Consider the following 12,733-nt stretch of genomic DNA (forward strand, 5'->3'; position numbering starts at 1 on the left):
CTACAAAAAATACAAAAATCAGCCAGGCGTGGTGACCTGTGCCTGCAGTCCCAGCTACTCGGCAGGCTGAGGCACAAGAATTGCTTGAACCTGGGAGGCAGAAGTTGCAGTGAGTTGAGATCATACTACTGCACTCCAGCCTGGGTGACAGAGTCAGACCCTGTCTCAAAACAAACAAACACTACTCAATAGTTATTAAGCATCAAATGAAAATCAGATTCTTCAAGTTCTTCCTAATCACTTTTCACATATGAATTAAAATCTTATTTTGCAGAACTAGTCAGTTTAGTTCAAGCAAATTATTTGCACATACATACATATTTTATCTTTTCCTAATAAAAGGTGAATTCCCTGATGACATTCCTTGTCTTGTTCACCTCTGTGTCCCCAATGGGCATAACACAATGCTGTATGTCAAGCACTGCACTAGACAAATATTTATAAAAATGATCAAGCTGCAATAATACACATGAAGCTAACTCAATTGTCTTACAATTCACCTTCTTTCTACTAATTTGTTCTGCTCTTCCTCACAATTAGTCCAAGTTAGTTGATGTTTTATTATATTTCCAAAGACCATACTGTGTACCCCTTTGTTAACTTTTATGAATTTATTTATAGTAAAGATAAGGATACAAATGTCTTCCACACATACATGGTAATCTGTGGTGCTCGCCACTGCCCCCCTCCTGGGACTGACACACTGCAGTCCACGCCGCTCACCCTGCAGCCCCATCCTTGCGTGAGAGAATGGCGCCACCTGGGGCTGTGCGATGTGTCAGCCTGCTCATTCCCTTCTCCAGCTCAGGACAGAGAAAAACAATTCATTCATAAGGTTTCCATTCTGTTATAGGCAGAGATTTATAAATCAGCATTATTTTTCAAAGAGTACAAAGTTAAACCGTTCTGCTTAAAAAAGAATAAACACATCCAATCGTTATTCCTCTAGTTTAGTCAAAACAGAGATCAAACTTCTTTGATAGCGTTATAATTTCTATGCTCAGACTTAGACTTCAGAATCAAAATTCTGAAATATTTATTTATAAGGTTAATAACTATCTTTGAAGTTAAGCAGTTTACTGAGCAATTAAATATTTTTGTCCATACACATTCAGATTTAACTACCGCTATAAATAGTCATAATTTCTTCAGTTTCAGTCTGAACACAGGGCTTATAGTAATAAGACACAGGTTCTAGTACAGATTTTCTAATTAGTGGTATGGCCCTAAACAAGCCAGGTTAGATCTTTGCCTTCACCCACATCAAACAGGAATAATAATATATTTCCTTAACCTATCTTCTAGGTAAACAGATGAGATTATATGAAAACATTTTGCTAAAGTTGCTAAACAAAAATAAGAAAAAAATATGTAAGGTTTTTCTATCACATTAACTATTTTTTAATATTTGATTGACATTTTTGTAATACGACCAAAATAAAAATTGCATACTTTCAAGAATGACAAAATTCTGTAGTTATATAACATGAATTAAAATAGTAAAAGCTAGTCATAATATGAAGTCCACTCATCCATGTTCTCATTTAATCACTTTAAGAAATAATAATTATAAAAATAGGTAAAATTCCATGAAAACATTCCCATTTGTTCTAGTTCAGGAGGTCTTGCCCACATCAACGGACTGTCTGGCATCAGCCACTGTTTCAGGCACTCGAACAGTCATATTGTCCATAGATTTTGTCAAACAGATTTGGCAGCCCAACCGTGACCTGTATAGAAAAGGGGGAAGATATGATTTCTTATTACATATATATATTCACAAGGTAATGCAGTTGTTTAAGATAGTCTTTATGTTTTCTTACCCAAAGCAGTCAGGGAACTTATTAACCTTTTAAATTTCCTTCATGTCAAAACAGATATAACCAACCCTATCAACTAGAGAGTAACAAAAGGTATATATGAATACAATAAATCTGGTGTACTAAAGCTTCATTTTAGCCTGTGGTTCCTATTATCTATTAACTGTTTCACAGACCACTATTTTTTCGTCAAAGAGCTGACAAGCAAGGAAACAATCAGAAGGCATAATGGTGGGGAACTGAGGCTATTAGCAAGGCCGAGAAAATGATTAACCAATTCCTAGATAATTAAAACTACACAGACTACAAAAGGAAGCTACACTTTTTAAAGCCTTTAAAAAAAGAAATCTGGAATAAATACGTAGACTTAAGTCATCAATTATAACTGCATATTTTTTCTCAAATTTTTACCATCTCTGAAAATCAAGAAGCATCTTAAAATCAGTGGAATCTTCCAATCACTGCTACACTGTCAGGTAATGGTCATCTCACAGCTATAAATTTGGTGACAATATTCATATAGGGGTCTCTTCAACTTAGTTATGGAAAGCATATAAGTTCCACATGTTGAATTTACCTACTTTTCAAAATAAGTATAAAAAGACTGCAAAATGAAAATGAAGAATACAGAAAGAAAGCAGGGTATAAATTTGGAATTAATACATATTTGTCATTTTAAGAAGGACTATAATTTCCTTTTCTTTTTTTATTTTTTTATTTTTATTTTTATTTTTATTTTTTTTGCAGAATTCCTACTAATTTTCTTTTGTGTTTATTTTCCTTTTTTGTTTTTAGACAGGGTCTGGCTCTGTCACCCAGGCTGGAGTGCACTGGCATGATTTCAGCTCACTACAACCTCTACCTCCCAGGCTCTGGTAATCCTCCCACCTCAGCCTCCTGAGTAGTTGGGAATACAGGCAAACACCACCACGCTTGAATAATTTTTGTACGTTTTGTAGAGACAAGGTTTCACCATGTTGTTAGGCTGGTTTCAACTGAGGTCAAGTGATCTATCCGCCTCAGCCTCCCAAAGTGTTGGGATTATAGGCAAGAGGCACGGCACTCAGCCATTTTCTTTTCTTAGCAGTGATATATAATTCAAATCTGTGTATAGAGAAGTCTAAATCACTCTTTCAATACGCAGAAAATATGTTAAGTGATAACACTGTGCCATATTTGAATTAGCAGTGCTTTTTTCTTCCTTAGTGGCATATAAAAAGAAATGTTAATCTTACAATCGACATGTCTTCGATTTGATGAAATGTGATATTCAGGTCTTGGTTTTATTAATGTATTCATCAAGCATTTATGGAGCACCTAAAGGCATAATACTAAACGTCAGTGACGAAGACCAACTCAACTCCACACTTTCTTGTTGAACACCTCTTGTTTTCTGGGCATTGGGATGCACTAAAGAGACAGCATCAGAGTTACAGCCAAAAAGACCAGCAGTGCAGAACCTAGCACTTAATACACCATGTTCACAGGCAACTTGCTTAACCTCACCAAATACTGGTTTCCTAACCTAATCTTCAAGATGAGTAGGAGAATTCCTCACAGGACTGATGTGAGGATTGGTTGCTAATGCCAGCATTAATGAGTAAACTTTCAATCAAAGGGATGAGATGAGACACATTCAGATACTTAACACGTGAGACTGTGGCAAATGCCACCGAGGGAGAAAGCCAAACGGCTCTGAGAGGTCTAAGAAGAAAGCACTTACTTCTGGCCATGGGAGGTGGTGTTTGGCTTTGCAGGATAGGTAGGATTTACTATTTACTATTTAGTAAAAGATAAAGGAGAAAAGTATGTGAGGCAAAGGCAACACAGCGCAGAGAAGCTCAAGCCACATTTAAGGCAAGATGGGTGTTTTAGCTTGGCTGCTGCACAGCGTAAACAAGGACAAGGGGAATGATGGGCCAGAAAGGCAGCCAGAGGCACAGGCAGCTGTGAATATCAGTTACGGGGTCTGTGTTTCACTGGTGAGCAAGGAGGCACCACCAGGAAGTTTTGGAGTAAAGGGGTATGCTTAACCATGAGAAATACTGATTACTAATAGAAAAAAATCCCTTCTACCAAGAGTTCTTTATTTGTAGAATTGGAAACAGCCTTCACAATACTCAAGTGTGCATTAAGCTCTGTCTGCAAGAGAGAAAAAGTGGCAAGCCAATTTGGACAAATTCACTAAGACAGCAGTGAGCTCTGGAGTCTGTTAATTACTCTTGGTATTCATATACAGATAGCAAGATGATGCTGGTCTTCAAGGAACTGTTACTGTAGTAAGGGAAACAGAGACGGAAACAGTTATCAGTGAAACACGGCAGGATACCAGAAGTGTGGTGACAGAAGAACAATAAGCCTGTTATGGGAACACAGAAAGCGACAGGAACAAAAAGCTCCTGCTCACTCTAGAAAATAAGGCAGTGGCGCTCCGTGACTATCTCTTCACTCTCCTACTTCTTCTGCTTCCTTAAAGGTCTCTGGCTCCAAGATCCACCAATATAGACAGTGTCTCATACTTTAGAGAAGGAAACAGACAACAAGGCTCCCCTGATTTCACACTTTTGAGTCCCAAAACATTCTGACACCTGTGCAAACCTCGAAGTTATTTTCTCCAGTCACTCTTGCCACATATCCCTGATGGTGAAAATATACTGCGTACTGGGTTTAGTTTAGATCTAGGGTTTTGTTTTCAATTCAGAGAAGCAGCTTGAAACAGTAAAAGACTAAAGCCTTTGTGGCCCAACATAGCTGGATTTAAATCAGGGGTGTTACCCACTAGCTGTGCAGCCTTAAGCAAATCCGCGACAACTAAACCTTGTTTTCCCACCTACAATATGGCGATAGTACTGCCTAACCCTGAAGGTTAGAAATAATATTTAAGTGCCTAGGCATTACAGTAAATTCCCAATAGATAGGTCGATATGATGGTAGTTACGATGCTAACAACTATCATTTAATGAACGCTTTCTCCACCAAGCACTGTTCTGAGAGCTTCACATATACTTCCTCATTAACTCCACACAGCAATACTGTGAGGTAGATACTATTATTATCCTCATCTTACATATAAGGAATCTGAGGCCTCTGTGTAGATTATCCATGCAAACTGGTGGCAGGGAGCAATGACAATCATCCAATGTAAACTCACAGGTAATTCCTGAATCTCCCTTTCCATCAACTATTAATTCCACAAGCAGTTGGTGACCTCTATTGCGAATCTGGCATTAGAGATACAATGGTAAAATAAGACATGGCGGCTCCTCTAATGGGAAAGGGAGAGAGGTAACCAGTATGAAAAAACAATGAGGCTGTCCATGTATCATCCATCCATCAACAATCAAGGTAAGGACAACCAATAAAACATTGAAGCCAGGCACGGTGGCTCACGCCTGTAATCCCAGCACTTTGGGAGGCCAAGGCGGGCAGATCACAAGGTCAGGAGTTCGAGACCAGTCTGGCCAACATGGTGAAACTCCGTCTCTACTAAAAATACAAAAATCAGCCAGGCATGGCAGCGGGAACCTGTAATCCTAACTACTTGGGAGGCTGAGGCAGGAGAATTGCTTGAACCCAGGAGGCAGAGGTTGCAGTGAGCCAAGATCATGCCACTGCACTCCAGCAAGGGTAACAAAGCAAGACTCTGTCTCAAAAAAATAAAATAAAATAAAATGATGGTGTTTTTGCTTAAAAATTAAAAACATTTACATAGTATTTAAAGTAAAGTAAGTATATGAACTAAAAGGCTGAATTTCCTTATTTCTTTTTCTGAAACTTTCTGATGCCCTAAAAATAAGTTTACCTGTGGTTACCAGCTTTGAACAAAATGCTTTCCATTCCAAATATGTCAATTTGTTTTGTAAATGCTAGCTGTGAAACTCATTATACTGTTTCTCACAAAGTATTTCTACTAAAATGCTGTGTACTTAAGAATACCAGCCATAAAACACTATAAAAGCTATTCCTTGCTCTCCATTATTTAGCTCTAAAACTTGGCAATTTTATCATCAATATTCTTGCTAGCTGACGTTTATTACAGACCTTTTGTATCTAACCGTAGCTCTCCCTTTTCCCTTTCTTTTCAATTAGAAAATTATCGCCGGGCGCGGTGGCTCAAGCCTGTAATCCCAGCACTTTGGGAGGCCGAGACGGGCGGATCACGAGGTCAGGAGATCGAGACCATCCTGGCTAACACGGTGAAACCCTGTCTCTACTAAAAAAAAAATACAAAAAACTAGCCGGGCAAGGTGGCGGGCGCCTGTAGTCCCAGCTACTCGGGAGGCTGAGGCAGGAGAATGGCGTGAACTCGGGAGGCGAAGCTTGCAGTGAGCTGAGATCCGGCCACTGCACTCCAGCCTGGGCGACAGAGCGAGACTCCGTCTCAAAAAAAAAAAAAAAAAAAAAAAAAAAAAGAAAATTATCTATTACATGCATCTACAATTGTAACTGTATAAAAGGGCAAGCAGTTAGTTATGATTTAACTCTCTTTTAAAGAGACACAATTCTCAGAACCAAACCAATACAGTCATTGGATTTAGTTTCCGGGGTAAGCGGGAAAAAAGGAGGTGCTCATAGAGAACATGGCACTGAAGATGTGAGGGGACAGGCAGACAGTAGCCACAATCCACTCTGCTTTGGTGTCCAAAGAGATACTATTTCACCAGTTTCTCTTCCCAGGGTTATCAGTCTCACATCTGCCAAGAGGGAAATGAACTATAAAAGGAACAAAATGATTCTCCTTCTCTAAATAAATACAAATGACTTGAAAATTTTTGTGAGGATTAAATGGGGTAGTTTATGTTAAGTATATAACAAAATTGTAGCTATATAATACACTTGAAATAAAACTATTATTACTATTTTTAATTTTTAAAAAAGTATTTGTCATTAAGGTCACCAAACTAGAGTTAAACAAAGCCAACCTTAATTAATAAGCTCTCATTATCTTACCCCTTGAAACAGTATACCAGCTAGCTACCTTCATTGACTCCAATTGAGACTAGATATTTTAAGAAAAAAATATCACTTGATGTCACTTGCTACTGTAAATCTCACCACTTTCAAGAGTAACTCTACCTATTAGTTAATAACAAGAATAAGCTCTGATTAAGGTACACTTAGAAAAAGAACTATTCATTTTAACATAATTACTATTATATATTAAGTTTCTTTAAAAATTCTGTTCTCTTCAATAGGTAAAACTTTCCACTATAATTGTGTTCAATTATCAAACCTGTCCTTCAAGAATACTATAAAAGCATTAAATTTAACCCCTCCATTCAGCTGTAATAAATATTAGTTCCTGGAGTAAAAAGAGACTAAAGAAGAGGTGTTAGGATCTATAACTTATACTTCCAATACTTCCAATTAATTTTTTTTACTTTTGTAAAGTTTCATAAGGTCTAAACTATAGCAGTGAAAACAAAGAGAAATGCCACATATATGATACTCAAAATCTGTGATTGTTATTTAACCTGGTAGAATACTATTACATTCACGGGTCTGGTCTTACATAGACAACATAATAAAACATCTATGTTCCCAGATTATTAGTACAATTGAAGCAGTCCAAAAATCTTACCTGTCTGTGAGTCCATATGCCAGATCGAGCATGTCATTCTCCTCATCAGTGATTGCATCTAACTTCTCATATATGTGATCTTCAAAGATGAGGTGACAGGTTGAACAAGCCAGGGTTCCCTCACATGCACCTGACAAAAGCAACAAACACTGAACATACTCCCTTTTACATCAGATGATTCAAACCTGGTTCAGTAAAGGTTTCTAAATGTTAGAATCAGCGTTAGAATACATAAGTGAGGCCAGGCACAGTGGTTCACACTTGTAATCCCAGTGACTGGGGAAGCCAAAGCAGGCAGATCACTTCAGGTCAGGAGTTCGAGACCAGCCTGGCCAATATGGTGAAATCCTGTCTTTACTAAAAATACAAAAATTAGCCAGGCATGGTGGCACATGCTTGTAGTCCCAGCTACTAGGGAGGCTGAGGCAGAAGAATTACTTGAACGGGGGAGGCAGAGGTTACAGTGAGCTGAGGTTGCACTCCAGCCAGGGCGACAGAGTAAGACTCTGTCTCAAAAAAAAAAAAAAAAAGAATACATAAGTGAAAGTTGAAAATGAAAAGAATAAGGGCAACAACCTTCCATCCCCTGCCGCATGCACACACATACTCGCACGAGTTTGAAATCCCTCACGTTGTATTATTTCACAAAAGTTTTGGCTTGGTGCTATGAAGGAATACCTATGAAAATACATAGTCCTAATAGAGAGCTTAAAAATTAATAAGCTGAGACATGCATATATATAAAAGTGTGTGCATTTTTAAACTTACACAGTAATTACTGACATAATAGCAATGTAAGTTATGGTATATAAGAAGAACTGGAAAGCAATCAAACCTACCACTAAATTAAGTTAAATGTTTAAGAGTTACTCAGACTTTGCTTGAAAATCTCCTGACAAAGAAACCAACACCACATAAGTCAGCCAATTTCGCATTCGGCTGGCTTCCACCAAGCTAAAGTCTGCCACTCTGTAACTAGCACCTACTAGTCCAGTGCTATCCCATGGAATTTAATCCTTCTAAAGGATAGCTTTTCATTTATTTGAGATTATTCTTCCTTCTCCCAGCTGAGCATCCCCAGGTCCTTCCCCTAGGTCCTTCCACAGTTTCTTACACAAGACAGTTCTAAATCCCATCCCTCAGGCCAGCTGGGCTTTTCTTAAAATATGGCATCCAGAACATATTAGTATCCCAGGGGAGAACCCGACAACAGAGGCGTGCAGAATCACAGTCTGGTTAAATCTAACTTTAAAAACAGTGATTCGGGTTTGTTTTCACACGATTTTTTAAAGCCATTGTACAATTTCAAAGACGATAGAGTCCTCAGAGTAACTTCAGTTTGATTTATATTCTCTTTTGGAACTAAACATTATATCAAATATACACAAGCACTATTAACAACTAGTAACCTTCTTGATTTTCCTCTGAATGGATCATTTTAACTAGAGTTGCTCCTTCCTTATAATTTAAGCATTTGTTATTCATATTTTACTGTTTAAAAAAAAAAAAAAAACAGGCTAGGCATGGTGGCTCACTCCTATAATCCCAGCACTTTGGGAGGCCGAGGCAGGCAGATCATGTGAGGTTCGAGACCAGCCTGGCCAACATAGTGAAACCCTGTCTCTACTAAAAATACAAAAATTAGCTAGGCATGGTGGTGCAAACCTGTAATCCCAGCTACTCGGGAGGCCAAGGCAGAAGAATCGCTTGAACCTGGGATGCAGGCAGAGATTGCAGTGAGCCAAGATCAAACCGCTGAACTCCAGCCTGGGCGACAGAGTGAGACTCCATCTCCAAAAAAAAAAAAAAGAAAACAAAAAAGAAAAAAATAAAACCATTGAGAGGCCTCTCTAAATCTTCATTTTTATTAAATCCAATTCAAAGCAATAATAGAATTATGGGAGAGGGAGACCATATAGTGAAGTACAAGAGTTAGGAACATGGGCTTTCAGCCAGACTTCCTCCCTTCAACTACAGCTTCCCTTTTTATCAATCCTGTCACCTTGGGCTACTTTACCTTCCATGTCTCAGTTTCCGCAAGAGTAACTATACTAACCTCACATAGTAGTTCCAAGAATTACATGACTGCATACTTAATATATATAAATATATATACTGGCAACCATGACTGGCAGATAGTATGTGCTATGTAAGTGTTGGTAAACATTATTATTATTATCTGGAAGTCACAGAAACTCTTAGAGTAATTGAACTTTATTTGTAAACGTAAGAGGAATTAAGAATTAAGCCCCAGAAGTTAAAGAAATGGACTAAGGTCATACTACTAGTTAGAGATGAGTTAGGACTTCAACTTAAGTTTCCCAGTGCTGTAGGCAACTAATCATTACTGTATCGCCATACAATAATGTAAGTTACCTTACTTATACATTAAATGGAAAGAAAAGGCTCATATGCCAACAAATCCCTCCTGAAAAACAAAGGACACTGCTTTTTGTACCAGTGGCCAGTCGAAATGAAGAGTTACCATCCTGTTCTAGCTCTTCATAGGTTTCAAATTCTCCCCCTCTCTTCCCTAGGAAGCTTTCATTCTTTTAACCTTCTCTTAAAGGTATTATTCTATTCTCTTATTTAAATTTTCATGGCTCAGGAACCTTGGCAATTGTTTCCACATCTTGCTTAAGCTGCTAAGCTCAGCGCTGAAGAGACTATTCTAATAAGAATTTGATCTCTACTAAAAATACAAAAAAAAAATTAGCCGGGCGTGGTGGTGCGCGCCTGTAGTCCCAGCTACTTGGAGACTGAGGCAGGAGAATGGCGTGAACCCAGGAGGTGGAGCTTGCAGTGAGCCAAGATCGCACTACTGCACTCCAGCCTGGGCGACAAAGCGAGACTCTGTCTCAAAAAAAAAAAAAAAGAATTTGAAAAATGCTGAATATTTACAGATTAACTTTTGATGTCTACACACTAAGTTCCTATTATACATTCTAGTCCCGTATTTATTCTTTAAATGAACACATCACATTCATGATCCCTCATTATTTTATGATCCTTTTCGAACCTTTTCTGCCACAAAAACCTGTCAACAATTTATCCTTTCTTATTCTCTGTACTAGGAAGAAGTTCAAATATAATAGAAACTATAAGACTCAGAATGAAACCAGCCTATGTGAGAGAGCTAACACTAAACCAGAGAAAGCTCATGGTCAGACTGTGTTAGAACAACTATCACTACAGAAACGATCTGTAGCAAGGGTTTACAAGACCCCATGGATAGCACTTAAGAACTATTCTGTCCTTGCCATGGTCAGGGCTCAAAGAAAAATTTAAAAAATAAAAAAGTAAAAAGAAACTTTCAATCTTGCAAAATTTCATAAGATCCGGCCACTGCACTCCAGCCCGGGCTACAGAGCGAGACTCCGTCTCAAAAAAAAAAAAAGAAGACAGATGATTCATTTTCTAGAGTTTGTTTTGAGATTTAACCTATATGGTTTATTAACAAATAAAGAATTTTTGAGAATATTGGAGACACCTATCCAAAAAGGGTATTTAGGAGGAAAAAAACCCTGCAAAAATAAGGTAAATATTTGGGTATAAAAAGAGCTTAAAACTCTGAGAAGAACAAGAGACTATTAAGAGAAAAAAAAAAGTTCCTCCTTTTCTGTTTTCTTTATCTCATAAAATACTTCCATTTCATGATAGCTATGTCCTCCAATTACTACTTGTCTCTGTGTTCAGTTCTATGAGGTTTTTTGTTTTGTTTTGTTTGTTTTTTGAGACAGAGTCCTACTCTTGTTGCCCAGACTAGAGTGCAATGGCATGATCTCAGCTCATGGCAACCTCCGCCTCCTGGGTTCAAGCGATTCTCCTGCCTCCGCCTCCTGGAGTAGCTGAGATTACAGGCGTGAGCCACCATGGCTGGCTAACTTTTGTATTTTTAGCAGAGACGGGGGTTCACCATATTGTCCAGGCTGGTCTCGAACTCCCAACCTCAGGTGATCTGCCTGCCTCAGCCTCCCAAAGTGTTGGGGTTACAGGCGTGAGCCACTGCACCCGGCCAGTTCTGTGAGTTTTAATGCATGTATAGACGTGTGTAACCACCACCACACTCAGGATACAGAGCAGCTTCATCAGCCTAAAACATTCCCTTTTACTGTTGCTTTGCTGTCACACTCTACCCCATCCCTAACCCCTGGCAACCACTGATCTGTTCTCTATCACTGCAGTTTAGTCTTCCAGAATGTTCACATAAATAGAATCATACAGTGTATGACTGAAACTGCCTTATTTCACTCAACACAATGTCTCTGAGATTCACCCAATGTGTTGCGTGCATCCATAATTTGCTCCCTTTCATTGCTAAGAAGCATTCCACTGTTTGAATGTCCCACGGTTTGTTTCTAATAGGTATCTGGTGGTGTCACATTGTGACTTTCATTCACATTCTCTACAAGAAATTAAAGGTGTAAAATATCTTTTTTTTTTTAACTTTGCCTCATTTTTTTTTTTCCAAAGCCACTTGGGAGTATGACATCACCATTAGTCTCCTGTCCCTCTAGAAGAAAACTCTAAACACTGAGTCGTTCATACACGCAAGTTCAGTCCCGATGCCCCTCAATTATCTTTTTATGAGCTTATCTGCCATCTCTACATTCTCCTTGGTGAAGCGTCTGTTCATATCTTTTGCCCATTTTTTAACTGGGTTGTTTCTTACTGTTAAGTTTTGAGAGCGTTTTACATATTCGGGATACAAGTCCTTTCACTGGATATGTGATTTACAAGTATTTTCTCCCAGTCTGTAGTTTGTCTTTTCACTTCCTTAACAGTGTCTTTGGAAGAACAAAAGTTTTTAATTTTGATGGAGTCTAATTTATATATTTTTTCTTATATGTAAGAAAAAATTGTGCTCTTCTAGTCATGTCTAATTCTCTGCCTACCTACCCACCGGTCCTAAAGATTTTTCTTTGTTCTTTCTTTGAGGAATTTAGAGTTCTAAGTTCTACATTTAGATCTAAGTCAATTTTGCATCACTGTTTTTATAAGATTTATGAGGTTTAGGTTGATGCTCCTTTTTTTCCCACATGAATATCCAATTGATTCAGCATCACCTGTTGAAAAGAATACTCTTTCTTCACTAATTGTTTTGCACCTCTGTCAAAAACCAATTGGCCACTGCCAAGAGGTGGAAACAACCCAAATATCTCTCAAGTGCTAAAGAGATAAAGAAAATGTGGTACACATCCATAAAATGAAATATTATTTGGCCGCAAAAAGGAATGAAGTATACAAACTAAAACACAAGATGAACATTGAAAACATTATGTTAAGTGGAAGTCGCTCACAAAGGACCACATATTATATGATTCCATTGATG

At 38.2% G+C, this 12,733-nt stretch overlaps 1 protein-coding gene across 1 annotated transcript in view; it reads right to left on the reverse strand.

The window, feature by feature from the left end:
• Window positions 1-596: 596 nt before the first annotated feature.
• The window catches only part of FDX1 (ferredoxin 1), a 35,624-nt gene continuing 23,487 nt past the window's right edge, over window positions 597-12,733 (reverse strand). Inside the window, exons 3-4 of the mRNA XM_030918795.1 lie at window positions 7,402-7,531; window positions 597-1,730 (exon numbers count right to left, since the gene is read on the reverse strand). Coding sequence (XP_030774655.1) covers window positions 1,616-1,730; window positions 7,402-7,531 — 245 coding nt within the window. The 3' untranslated portion in view covers window positions 597-1,615. The remainder of the gene's footprint in view (window positions 1,731-7,401; window positions 7,532-12,733) is intronic.

The sequence above is a fragment of the Rhinopithecus roxellana genome, chromosome 15 (assembly GCF_007565055.1).
Source record: "Rhinopithecus roxellana isolate Shanxi Qingling chromosome 15, ASM756505v1, whole genome shotgun sequence".
Taxonomy (NCBI): Eukaryota; Metazoa; Chordata; class Mammalia; order Primates; family Cercopithecidae; genus Rhinopithecus; species Rhinopithecus roxellana.